The sequence below is a fragment of the Physcomitrium patens genome, chromosome 1, assembly GCF_059467195.1.
Source record: "Physcomitrium patens ecotype Gransden chromosome 1, ASM5946719v1, whole genome shotgun sequence".
NCBI classification, from domain to species: Eukaryota; Viridiplantae; Streptophyta; class Bryopsida; order Funariales; family Funariaceae; genus Physcomitrium; species Physcomitrium patens.
In genome coordinates this window covers 1,857,506-1,871,387 of record NC_143410.1, presented here as the reverse complement: position 1 = coordinate 1,871,387, position 13,882 = coordinate 1,857,506, and the positions used below count along the sequence as shown (strand labels likewise).

The 13,882-nt window shown below is 38.0% G+C and overlaps 1 protein-coding gene across 5 annotated transcripts; it reads right to left on the bottom strand.

Moving 5' to 3' along the window:
* Positions 1–5,144: 5,144 nt before the first annotated feature.
* On the bottom strand, positions 5,145–13,499 carry LOC112282934 (putative UDP-N-acetylglucosamine--peptide N-acetylglucosaminyltransferase SPINDLY). 5 transcript variants are annotated; one of them, XM_024521156.3, is made up of 20 exons: positions 13,425–13,499; positions 12,916–12,980; positions 11,720–12,027; positions 11,328–11,542; positions 10,952–11,113; positions 10,405–10,580; positions 10,138–10,213; positions 9,822–9,950; positions 9,423–9,542; positions 9,244–9,312; positions 8,948–9,029; positions 8,529–8,623; positions 8,350–8,414; positions 7,929–8,127; positions 7,567–7,761; positions 7,306–7,400; positions 7,056–7,191; positions 6,353–6,570; positions 6,029–6,156; positions 5,145–5,866 (listed from the first exon to the last, which is right to left on the bottom strand). In XM_024521156.3, the coding sequence occupies exons 3-20, from the start codon at positions 11,991–11,993 to the stop codon at positions 5,448–5,450; spliced, it is 2,853 nt and encodes a 950-aa protein (XP_024376924.1). In that variant the 5' UTR covers positions 11,994–12,027; positions 12,916–12,980; positions 13,425–13,499; the 3' UTR covers positions 5,145–5,447. The 5 variants fall into 5 exon arrangements, 4 of the variants coding, with proteins under 4 accessions (XP_024376924.1, XP_024376914.1, XP_024376906.1 ...); XM_024521146.3 differs by having other exon boundaries at positions 13,392–13,453; XM_024521138.3 differs by lacking the exon at positions 13,425–13,499 and adding an exon at positions 13,386–13,404.
* Positions 13,500–13,882: the final 383 nt, after the last annotated feature.

The following is a 13,882-nucleotide window of genomic DNA, read 5'->3' as shown; positions in this document are numbered from 1 at the left end:
CAACATCTCATGAATGATGTATTTCGTGAATTCTTAGACAATTTTGTCGTCTGCTATCTAGACGATATCTTGATCTATTCTAAGAACGTCGAAGAACATGAAATACATGTTCGTCAAGTATTACAAAAACTTAGAGATGCAGGATTGTACGCCAAGTTGGAAAAGTGTGTATTTCACACTACTCAAGTTGACTTTTTAGGATACATCATTTCAAATGATGGTCTCATGATGGATTCTAAGAAAGTCCAAACAATCATGGATCAGAAGATTCCAAGGACAGTAAGAGATGTCCAATGTTTCTTGGGATTTGCCAATTACTATCGGATCTTCATCAAAGATTTCTCACGAGTTGCAGCTCCACTTACACGCTTGACTAGTAAAGATAAATTCCAATGGAATCAAGAAGCGGAAGCAGCATTTGAAGCCTTAAAGACATCGTTTGTCTCTACACCAGTCTTATATCGTGTTGATTTTTCCAAGGCATTTTTTATGGAAACAGATGCATCAGATTTTGCCTTGGGTGCGGTTTTATGACAAATGGGAACAGATGACAAACTTCATCCGATAGCTTTTCATTCAAGAAAATTCTCAGCAGCCGAGATCAATTATGAGATCCACGATAAAGAACTTCTTGCGATCGTGGATTCCTTTCAAGAATGGCATCATTATCTAGAAGGCGCTTTTAGTCCAGTCACTGTACATACAGATCACAAGAACCTCGAGTATTTCATGTCAGCACGCGTGTTGAATCGTCGTCAAGCTCATTGGAGTATGTCTTTATCAAGATTCGAGTTCATTATCACTTATCGACCAGAAAAACAACAAGGTTTGTTTGATGCCCTATCTAGACGTTCTTATTTTGCACCAAAAGAAGGAGATGCAGCTTTTGAGCAACAAAGAATGGTACTCTTGAAACCGGAGCAATTTCATCTCCGAGCAATGAAATCAACATTGACTGTTGATTCAACTTTTCTCAAGCAAATCCAGTCTAATATGTCCTCAGACGCTCTTGTTTATGATATCGAGAATAATTCTTCCAAGTCTCATGATCCTTCTAAGTTTGAGTTCAAGAATAATCTATTATATTTTGAAGGACGCCTATATGTTCCAAAAGGAGAAGCACGTTTACGTGTTCTTCAAGCACGTCATGACTTTCCAGCAGCAGGGCACTTTGGATATAATAAGACTTTGGAACTCATATCAAGAGATTTTTGGTGGCCACAAATGTGGAAGTCAGTCAAAGACTTTGTACAATCATGTGATATTTTTTCAAGATCAAAAATTCCTCGTCATCGACCTTACGAACTTCTTCACCCATTACCTATACCAGAACAACCATGGTCTTCTATTTCTATGGATTTCATCACAGATCTTCCAAGCTCAAGATCTTATGATTCTATATTTGTGATAGTAGATCGTTTCACCAAGATGGCACATTTTGTGCCATGTACAAAATCTATCACAGGTGAAGAAACAGCTAAGCTTTTCATTGATAATATCTATCGCTATCATGGATTTTCTAAAGATATCATATCAGATAGGGGAACTCAATTTGTGTCAAGATTTTGGAGGACCCTTTTCAAGATTTTAAAAGTGGACATAAAGCTATCTTCGGCTTTCCATCTTCAAACTAATGGACAAACAGAGCACGTAAACCAAGTCTTGGAGCAATATTTAAGTTGTACTATCAACTACCAACAAGATGATTGGATAACCCTTCTGCCATTGGCAGAGTTTGCTTACAATAATACGGTACATTCTTCCATGCAACAAACACCTTTCTTTGCCAATTATTGCTATCATCCACGACTTGATACTTTTGATTTTTCAAAAGTTGATAATCCTACAGCACAAGATATGGCAAATCGGTTGTCAGAGTTACATGCAATAATGAAGACGCAATTGAAGGAAGCTCAAGAACGACAAAAGATAAACGCAGATCTATATCGTAAGGAGCAACTACAACTCAACGTGGGTGATAAGGTATGGCTACTTCGTCGCAATATCAAGACTACTCGACCTTGTGACAAGTTGGACTATCGTAGGCTTGGCCCCTTTTCTGTTTCTGAACAGATCAACCCAGTTGCATATCGGTTACATCTACCGGAGTCAATGAAGATCCATCTTGTATTCCACGTGTCTCTTCTTGAACCATATAAGACAATAGATATACAAAGAAGAAGACAAATGCCACCGCCTCCTATAGAAGTAGATAATAATGAAGAATTTGAGGTGGAAGAGATATTAGACTCAAGGCGACACCGAAATAAGCTGGAATATCTTGTTCATTGGCACGGATATGATATTAGTGAACGCACATGGGAGCCATCTAGGAATCTAGGAAATGCATCAGCTAAAGTCAAAGTTTTTCATCAACGACATTCATCAAAACCAAGATGAAAATCTCTCTTATAAAAGAGACAAGATTGAGGCAAGATAACATTCAATTTCTTATCCTTGTTTGTAACTTCTTTGCATTTGTGACACTAATTAGATGGAGAGCCAACAACCAGCGGATTCAACTCAAGAACCTTCGTTTACTGACCTGCCGGACGAGACATTACGATTGTCACAACCTTCAAGACGACGCAATCGAGATGAAGATCTTCAAGAACGACATGTTCTTCCTCGAACAGATGGTGAGATACAATGCGTTTGGTATCACGATTTGGGAAGGGACTCCCGATGTTTGGTGATTTTGCTAGAGGTAGGAATAACTCCTGATGGTGTTTCGAATATTCTATTCGAAGGAAGTTACGAAGGCCTCAACAATGATCAAATAATTGGGTGGTCTTCCCGCCCTAGTATGGGACACTACCAATGGTTGAGAGGCCCTATCAATCATCTTCGAAGAGAACAGAGATGAGAGTATGTGGCGAATACAATTCGTCGCATCATAGATTTCCTCAACATATGATGACCGCTCCTCGTGGAACTCGTCTCTAGAAGGGGGGGTAATGTCACGGCCATAATCATGTAAGCTAATAATTACATATAGAAATAGGTAGAAGTAAGTAAAAGTAGATAAAAGTAAGTTAATTCTATAATATTTAATATAGAAGCTTCCTAGAAACTTCCTAGACGCTGCTTTGACTTCATAGGTGTCTTTAATTGACTTTTTGGATTAGAAACGTGGTCAACAAGTTGGCCATGTGCCACACATGTTGTTAGCTTGAAGATCAAGCTAACTATGTGGCCCACACGTAGAAAAACTTGCCTTGTAAGTCAAGGCATGTGTCCTACAAAGTCAACACATATTGGAGGTCCTATAGAACGTCGCCACGTAGCCCCTAGTTAGATAGTATATATAGAGACAAGAGTGAAGGCTTCTTCACTCTTGTCAACTCCTTTCTTGCTTCTAGTCCAGGTTCAAGAGTCTTTAGTTTCTTGTCTTGTGGCAATAGCCATTCTAGTTTCCTTTTAATATACCTACTTGTTTATATTTTGACTTATTATATCGAGATAGCCTTTTGGTGTATATTTTCCCTCATCGAGTCTTTGTCCTTGACAAGGAGTTAGATTAAGAGGATTGAAAATTAATTAAGGTAAAAGAAGAAGAAGGTATAGAGGAATTGGAATAGGATGAATTGAAAGAGAGAGAGATGAAGGTTCAAACCAGAGGAAGTTGGAGCTAAGAATGAGGAGGTGGGAATGATGGCCATGATTGTAGTGATGGTTTCAAGAGATAATCCATTTTCTTAATGATAATTAAAATACGATAGATCAATTTAGTAAATGGATGAATCACTTTAATATATATATATATATATATATATATATATATATATAATTTTGGATTAATATAAACACTATTTCTCAAATATCTTTGAATACTTTTAATTTAAATTGTATCTATTTAAATATTTTCTATTCTATAAATTAATGTACATCATCTATATACTTCATTTTTTTTTTTTTTTAATCTTATTTATGAACATTTCTTTCTTCTATCTTATTTATACATTTTTAATATACTTCTAGCATGTTCTATGTTTGTAAACTATTTATAAATGTTAGAGAAACTTTATACTTAGAGGACAAGGTAAGAAGTCCTAAGTTTTAAATCCTATAATTGTTTGAAACAAATAAGTCATATTGAGTTAGCTCTATACTTACAAATATTAGTCCAAAGGCCTTGAGAAGAAAAGACAAGATAGAAAGTACTTTATTTTACTTGATATGAACTTTATGTCCCTTAAAACTTTTATTGGGTCTTTTTCAAGAATTAGTTTTTACAAAAATTTAAAAAACTATGTCAAAGTTTCCAGTCAAAAAATAAAATAGTTATATTTTATTTTGTGTTTTTGATAATTTTTAAAATCAAGATACAAAGTTGGATATTTGAATTAAGAATAAGAAAATAAGTTGCCCATTTTGTGCTCTTTTTTCACTTTATACTATATCCAAAGGCCAAGACCACAAAAAAAAAAAAAAAAAAAAAAAAAAAAATCACCAAACTAAGAATCTTTGTATTTTTTGCACCATAGTCATTTAAAGTGGGCTTATAAGTGTAAAGACCTCCTTAGATCATATCCATACTCATCTCCAAACCAAAATATATATTGACTATTTTGTTGTAGTTGATTAGTAATATACATCCAACTCCATAAATTTTAAATTTTGTTTTCTATTTTACATATACATTCTTGATTTTAATTTTAAATATATATATTAAAACACAAGTTTTACTCATATCACAAACAAAGTATTATTATTAGAAATAATGATTAATATTTTTATATAAAAAAATAATAAATTAATTAATGTAATTTTTATAAATTCTATGACTATTAATTGATGATAGGTAAAATTCAATTAGTTCCTTTTATGATTAAGAAATATTTTATATATGTTTAAAAACTACACTACATTATATATATATATATATATATATATACATATAACACAATGAAATGTACATATGTGGTCTACAATGTAGCTTAATTTTTATATCAAATTAACACATTTTACTATTTTCTTTTCACAAAGTTTAAATAAAGTTAACAGTGTTGCAAAGCTCATTTAGAGTTAATCATTTCCCATGGCACCAAGAATATATGGATATTGCAAAAAAGGTGCAATGGGATAAAGACAAGCATCTTCCTTCAAAGACTAACATCACAATCAACATTTAGAGATAAAGATGAGACACAAGTATTAAGGCGTTAGATCTGATGAATGCCTACAAATACTCATGGGAGCCATGGCTGTCTGCTTCAATGTACTGGTTTCAGTAGGCACGCACTAGTTTAAATAATTCAATAGTGGCAGACCACCTCATCAAAATGAATCCATACGACTCACTCCTAGACACGAGAGGAGTCTGCGTGGAAGTGTCCACAGGTAAGAAATCGCTCTGTTAAGAGCAAAATGCAATGGATCTGAAAGAATCCAGCACCTGACTACCGCTACTCTCCCCTGAGTGTGGGAGATACACGATGTTCGAGTCAGCTAGATGGACTTAGCTTCTGGCACTTAGCACGGGTCTCGCTCGAAGTATTACCATCTGTCATGGATAATGTTGAAGTGGGCGAGGGAGTGGGGGTCACAATGGCTGAGTTTAACTGAGGTGGGGTAGAGACAGCCTCCATTGACAAATCGGCGCTCGCTGAGAGACTTACGAGAGCATTATTCTCTGCCTTCTTCCTTGTCTCATATGGAACATCCCCATCGCAGTAACGATGCCACAATTGCCGATACGTATCCTCAAGCCCCCTGACAAATTTGGGGCCGTCACAAAGATACGACTTCAGCATCTTTTCACGGAGTCCGTTTCGTAGAGCTGCAAGCGAAGAGGTGTTTGATGCTAGCTGTACTGCCTTGTCTACGTAATCGTCTTCTGTCCTTACTACAAGATTCTCCAAACCTGAAAATAGAAAAAATATTACAAAAATTAAAGAGTATTACTTGGAAAATAAATGAAAGTAAAAACCTATACTAAACTTGAGGGCCCACATTGCTGACAATCATTTAGTGCACTGATGGTACGACATTCGGGAAAAGAAGCTTATAACATTAGTTTACTTACCAACTTGATGCAGGAGTGTGACGCCCACATTGTGGGCATGGACCTTCCCAGCCATTGTTACACAGGGCACACCCATATAGAGCGACTCACACGTAGTGGTTGTGCCTGCATATGGAAACGTATCTAAACTGCACACGAAATTGACTGATGATCAGAAATTTATAAAGATGACCTTCAACGTTAATCGATAAATGTGTGGAAAACCTGCTCATGCCTTGTGTACCCAGGTCTGTCAAGGGGACTGCTGTTCAGAAATTAGACACTATCCAATAAACCCATACTCAGGTTGTCTAATGCACCATTAATGTTGAGGAATAAAGTCACCTTATATCCATTAGAGAATAGGCTTGCATGTGATCATGGTTGAGAAGAATCAATGGTAGCAAATCTACTCGAAGCGATTTTACACCTAGTTCTTCAAGCTTCGACAGAAAGGTATCTCTAACGCTGTCGCAGCAAAATGGCTTGCACTTTACCACAAGTCGGGCAGTGGGCACCTTAATGAGTATCCTTGCCCACACTCGTAGTACACGTGGCGTTATCTGCAAAACATAATCCAATTGGGCGTCATTCGCTGTCAGCATAATAGATCATAAACAATGCGAAACATTGGTGAACAAGGAGAAAAGACATGTACACTATCAGAGTTAGAATAATTCACCCACAAAGGGTACATAATGTGTCCTATAAATGTGTTATTTTAGTTACCACCAATCCCTTGTAGCGCTTCTCGTGCTTTTAGCATTATGAATAATGTTATATCTAAAAATTTGGCCTCGGAGTTAACTGCGCACAAGCCACGCTACAATGATGGGTTCCAAAGACCTATATGATTCAAAGCGTGGTCAGCTACGGAGACCTAAAGTTAGATAAAATCAGAAAAATTGGATAATTGGTGATTATACTTATGATTGCACATATTGCGTCAATGCAAGCCTCCCACAAATGATGTGTTATGGTATTTCCATGAAAAGAGGAATAAACAGAACCTGGGACTTCAAACAAAAGTATCAAGTAAGCAAGTTACCTTAGCGAGATTATTGAAGCTACCAAATGTGACAAAACCGTTACTGAGAGCAGGTGATGGAACAATAGGTCCAGTCTCTGGGGATGGGGTGTAGCACAAGAAACACTCTGGTAGCCGTACAAGCTCCTCAACATGCCTTCAAGACCCAAAACATCTGTAAGCCATATACGAAAAGATACTTTGAAGATTATGGAAGAACAGAGAATTTCCAAAACAAATTCACCGCACTTTACAGACAGCGGTCACTTACTTTTGTGTAGTGTTTGGTGGATCTGCCAACGCGTCTGTAAAACGGTAGTCGATTGTTGATAAGCCAGTCGTGTTGGGATATCCGATCCAAGTTATCTGGATCAAGAGACAGAAAGACAAAAGGATCGTTACAGAGTTCAGACAAGAAAAAGGAACAGAGAAATTGCACCATGATATCTCAAATAAATGGAAGATAAAGCTTATACTCTGCATAGACACATTAAAGTGGATCAGAAGTGTGATATTAAGAAGCAAAGAGTACCTGAATAGGAGCAGGTCGGCGTGCCATAACTCCAAGACGATTATTAGCAGTATGTCCAGTAAGTTCTACGAGAATATCTACCTTATCCTCTTTAACCATATTAGCCACTTTTTTCTCATCAATACCATAGACTTCTCTCCAAACACCACCTTTCTTTAGAACAGTGTCTTTAAATCGCTGCGTTTTTGCATCCGTCTGAGACAAACCAAAATCTCGCGTGAGAATAACAAGGACATCTCGATCTTGCCATTTACACTACAGATGTGCAATGCTATTTAAGAGATCCGCTTGGCGACAAAAATTGAACTTAAATGAAAACCATACCAAGGCCATTTTCGTTGAGCATGAAAAATAGGATATACCTTGACAACTGCAGAATATACCACTAGGTGAAAATTCGTGAAATCGTAGTGTAGCAGAGGAGCTTCAATAAAGTAAGACACAGAGTGAGTAAAGTAATCAGGAGATATATAGCCAATCGTCAGAACACGGTCTCGGTCTTTTGAATTGCTCCAAGTCGTAAATTCAGGATAAAGTCGACTGAAACGCTTTCCCCAATCACTGTGTATACATGAAGTTCATCAGATGCAAGAGCAAAACCTCAACTTTAGGCGTGTCTTACAATTTAGGAATAGGTAAGATTCCAGTACCAATAGAAGACAATATTTGTGAAAGCAACTGTTGATCATCACTGCACTAAATGCTTCCATTGAAATGTAACTTATCGAAGACTTGATATAAGCTCATAGAACGGCAATTATTCAAGATAAGACCTAATTATACCTGTGAACATTGTAGAGTTTGTCATCATCACCCTCGTAGATGTAATTCATAGCCAGCAGACGATTCTGAAACTCCAGAATTGACCAGCATTAGAGTATTTACCGATTGACAGTGACAGTATATTTCAAAATTACAACAATTTGACTTTCACGAACAAGGAACAGAAAAAGCATTTGCACCTGGCCCGCATTCCGAGAATCTGGATCAATGACCAAGCAACGTTCATATGCGTCGATAGCAAGAGGAATGTTACCCGCATCCCGATGCAGTACACCTGCAAGCCATAAACTCTTGAGTTTCTACCCACTTCACGACGAAAACAGACTTCATAGTGACAAAGCTACCAGATGTGTTTAAGAACTACATGAGTGATTAACCCCACCACTAGTAACAGCTACATGTAGTAACTGAACCCAGATTAATCATTGTCACAAAGAAAAAGCAGTGGATATGCTACGTTCTACGAGCCTGAAATAGAATAATTTGAAATAAGCAAGTTCCATTCTTATAAATGCAAGTACCGCAAGTTATACCGACATTGTCGAAAACCAGGCAAAGATGGGCTGAAGAGTTTAGACAAGAAAACCAGGCAACGTACCTAGGTTATTGTAGGCTTCGGCATAAGACGGATTAGCCAAAATGGCCTTCTCAATCATACTAGCAGCGGAATCCATCTTTCCCTGTTTAACGATTGCAACGCAAATGAACCCAATACTTCTCTACAACTTCCAACTACTTCCACCAACTCCAGCTCACTAACTCAGTCTAAAAATACCAGCAAACAGAATTTCACAAGAGAACGAAGATACCATGAAAGAGTACAAAACAAACATGGTGAAACGAGGGCTTACAACTATTAAACGTTAATGGGATTTTTGACATAGTAAAACCTACCTGGACAGTGTAGACAACCCCAAGATTGTTGAGCGACTGAGAAAAGTTCGGTTTAATTTGCAGAGCCATCTGTACAGTTGACAACCAAGTAAATGGTTTAAGACACACACATTTTAAAAAATTGCCTAAGAAACCGACTTGGCAAACAAAGCGGCAATAGTAATGTTTAACAGACGCACCTGATAACATTCAACAGCTTTATCTAGATTGTCACGGTCCTTGTAAATAACACCCAGGTTGTTGCAAGCTTCTGCGCAGTGAGGATTGAAATGCAGAGCCAACTCGTACATCACTACAGCCTGTGAAGAAATGATCGTTATTGAAAACGCTACCTCCGTCGTCATACACGAGACAGGAACACATAACCCTGATCTACAAACATGAATTGAAAATAGAGCAGCATAGAGAAACTCCCAAGGCAATTAGAATTCTTTATCAAATTCCATTGCAGCTCATTTCACAAACTAGGAGATCGATTCATACTGCTGCCAAAGTTACCATACAGATGATTGTACGCTGGTATGCAGATCAGCAAAAACAACAGTATTAAAAGAAATCCGGTGAAAGATGCAAATCACCATATCAAATTTGAGCAGTTCACCATATGCAACCCCTAAGTTATACATAGCATCCGCATAGTGCCAGTTATAAAGAAGGGCTTTCTTGTAGCATGCTACTCCTTGATGGATGTCTCCTTCTATCTTGACCTGCATCATGATGATCCATTTAACATTTCGCTACATGCTGCCTGTTCATATTAAGTCAGAGAAATCCTGTAAGCCACTGGTAAGTAGTAGAGCCGCAGGAAACCAGGATATTCAATTTTACATCCTTTATACAGTCTGCATTGTAAACAATGTTGAAATAAACGCCAGAAAAATGGAAGTAGAGTACCTTGGTCCCCAGGTCTGTTAAAGCAATGGCCATGTTGTTCTTCGCAATCTCAAAATTAGGAGACACTGCCAAGCACCTGCTCGAAAAAGAAGCAAAGCAGCATTCAAAATACATACTCTAATCCCAGGAGTTCAAATTTTCCAACTGGATAACAGTGCATCACAACTTGTGAACTTGTCTCACAGAATTTCAACAACTTAAACAGTGAATAACTCCAAGCATCGAACAGTGTAAAACAGAAAAACTAATCTAAGCTTTCCTACGCACCTTTCGTAACAAGAAATAGCCGCATCTAAATCACCACGATTCTTGTAGATAACTCCCATATTGCAGTAAGCCTCTGCATACATGGGCCTATTTGCAGCTGCCTTTTCATAACAACTCAAAGCCATGTCATATTGCATCATTTCCGAATAGACAACTCCCAAATTGTAATATGCTGGCTGCAAACATGTCACCAAACAGGCTATGAATTAATTTTCAATATGTATTCTCTACTAAAGGGTGGTAAACGAGCCACCTCAATTTAACTAATCCGTATATGTATCAGCAAGCCAGCAACAATCCTCTGTAAAATTGGGGCATGAGAATTGACCCCAAAAACCCCTAAAAAATACGACTAGTACAAAAGAGAAAAGCACATAAGCATTCCAAGATAGATCCTTTTCAGAACAAGCAAGTACAAAACAGGCATCAATAGTAATAACTAGGATGATCTGCATTTAAAAAATAAAAAAAATAAAAAAATAAAAATAAAATCCAATGGAATCTCATTCAAAAGAAAATTAGCATGGCAGAGCCGACGTCAACTTACGGCATAGCGACTGTCTGCCTTCAAGGCATCATAGTACTTTGCCAGACCCTCTTGAACATGACCAGATAGCTTAAGACTAGTGCCTAAATCAGTGAGCACTACAGCTAGGTTTTCTGAAGCTGCTTTGTAAGTAGGATCTGCCATTAGGGCTTTGCGATATGCCTGAGAAATTCCAATGTACAGCACAATTAGTACGATTCGTTGTGTTGAAACTAACTATACTCTTCGACAACTGCAATTCAATTTAGTGAAAACAATGTGATGATACTCCACTTAAACATGATAATTAATCCTACTGATTAGGAAGACGAGGGAAAACACAAGTATCATCTCACATGGGCTAGCCAAGTGAGTCAAGTCCGTGTATAGCAATTACCTCCGCTGCTTCAAGCAAGTGACCTTCCTCTTTATAAAGAATTCCACAATGAGTCAGAGCACAAGCGTTCTGAGCGTCAAGCTGTAAAGCCTTTCGGAAGCTTTCAAATGCAGGCCGAGGAAGATTCTGGACTTGTAAGCAAATTCCTTTTCCAACATGAGCTTCCACATTTTGAGGCTCCACCTCCAAAATACTCTCATATATTGCCAACGCATCTGTAGAATTAAGTGAAAAAATCAGTAGGCTAGAACCAAGCAGACTGGTGGAATGTAAAAGTATGAGAAATATAACGTGCCAACACAGGACAAGATAAGGAAAACAGCAGCAGACCAAGAAAAGGAAAAGGAAAAAACAGAAAACAAAAGTGATGGGGAATTAAATGATGTACAAACCAACGATTTTGTTGCGAGATCTAAGAATAGATGCAAATGAAAGTGACTCCTTCCAAGGAGCATGATGAACCCCCAAACTGGTGGGTAAAAATGAATTCTGAACCGCGAGTGGTCCCATATTCCCGTCATTCGTTAAAAACCCAGAAGAAGACCGCCTTTTCAGCCGTTGATTATCAGTAGTTGGTTCTCTTTCCCGTACCCCATTCGCTTGTTGCGGCTGTGCAACTTGTGACTCCGGCCAAGCCATTCCAAGTCCTATGCCATTAGGCTTCATTGCATTCTGATTCTCATCTCCCAGCTACTAAACCCTGATTGAAATATCTCATATCAGATTTATTTTCGAAATAGCTAGAGGCATTGTTAAAAATATTGCATTGCATTCCAAAAACACTTTGCTACATTACCAGATGATACCTAACAACATAAACCTCAATTCGAAGTTTGATAATCACATATACCAAGCAAATAAAAGCCTAACGAGTTTTTCTTCTTGGAATTCATATAGCGCTACGACAACCATCCTCGAAACAAAGCTGAACGAGATCTTAAAATTTGAACTTGTGCAGAGCAACTTCTCGGTAATCGGACTTGTTATCGCAGTCAGATTTATGAAATGACAAAGGTTTTGAAGAATACACCCAAACTGGATAAAAAAGAAAAGGAGAATAAGAAGAGAACTAGAAAAATGTTTTAGGTGAGAGAAATTGGGTATTAGCTACAAGATTTCATTAGCTTGAGACGTTATTTCAACATGTTCAGGAGGTAATTTCTTTGCATAAAAAATATACACTGAAGTACAATTATAAATTAAATAAAAAAGAACGCATCAAAGGCAGGTAAGTCCCTCAAAAGTAAAACCTCTCGGCCCATGAGATATTCTGAGGACTGGAACAGCTGTTGTATGAAAATGCAACAAACAAACAGATACTCAAATAAACAAAGAAAGACAAGCCGAGGTAGCGCCCGAAAAAGAAAAAAAAAATTGAGCGCACGCCTCAAATTTAAAATTAACTAACAAATAGATACGTAATCTTGAATACTTCACCGTCGAAACAAAAAAGAGAAGAGCCAGGTCCCTCAAGTATCTGAACGGGTTTCAAGAAGCGCCAAAGAAGCGCAGCAACGAAAAACAACGCAGTTCTGATCAGCAGCTGACTACTCTGAAAACCCTAAATATGGGCATTGCGAAGACGTACCTAAATCAAATGCGAGTAATCTCATTCCGCATTTGCGTCCTCCAACTTCGCAAGTTATGAATACTCTGCAAGTAGCGTAATCCGATCCCACATTTTACATCACAAGACGAGAGCCCCGAACCCAGGTTGTAATAGACTAGCACCTCTTAACAGTTGATACGGGAAGATCATGATTGATTACTTCATGAACAGTTACCGATCAAGCAACACACGAACCGACCAAAACTCCCCTTTACTCCACTTCCACCCCAACTTCACATCCACCTCCAACTACTCAACACACAAGATTCAGGTTCCGATTCTCCGAATCAAGAGCGACCCATTACGAGCAAAGTAAGAAGAATCTAGGGACCGACCGATGCATCGAATGACTAGCGGACTAAAAAATTGTCAGATGGAAGTAAAGAGACAACAGCAACAACAAACGTATTACACCAGGTGTGAACGAAGAGGCTGGTGCAACGCCAAACCCTAACCGAGGCCTTCAACCGTGGTTCGAACCCGCTTACTCTGCCTCCTCGAGGTAAACACAGCATGTTACTGTGGCGTTTCTCCGCCTTAAGTGATTGTAACCAGGAGCTCTTTGGATGTGCATGATCAGGGACTTCTAGATACAGGAGGGGAAAAAGATATTGTCTGCAGTACTAGTTAATGCCACGTCGAATTCGCTCTTAACGAATGGCACATTTTCCGCAGCTGCATATACTTTTGCAAACATTTTTCTGGGTTTATCCCGAAATGACAGTTTCATTATATTCAAATCTTGGTTGTTGAATTTCTAGGTGGCACAGTGGTAATACCGTTGGTACAATAGACCTTCAGTATGAGATTACAGTATTTTAGTCTTTCATTTGCTACAATTGTAAGTGTGCTCATCTCATTTCTCCGAACTTCTTACTGCTGTGGTTGAGTGACATTTGTACTGAGTGCCGTAAAGCATATGGTGTTATTGCAAATGTTCACAAGC

Coding starts and splice junctions, on each gene's coding strand:
- LOC112282934 (XM_024521156.3), bottom strand. CDS start 11,993: ATGAAGCCTAATGGCATAGGACTTGGAATGGCTTGGCCGGAGTCACAA. Junction 11,543..11,719: donor ATCTCGCAACAAAATCGTTG/GTTTGTACATCA, acceptor TTAATTCTACAG/ATGCGTTGGCAATATATGAG. Junction 10,214..10,404: donor GCTATTTCTTGTTACGAAAG/GTGCGTAGGAAA, acceptor TTTTTCGAGCAG/GTGCTTGGCAGTGTCTCCTA.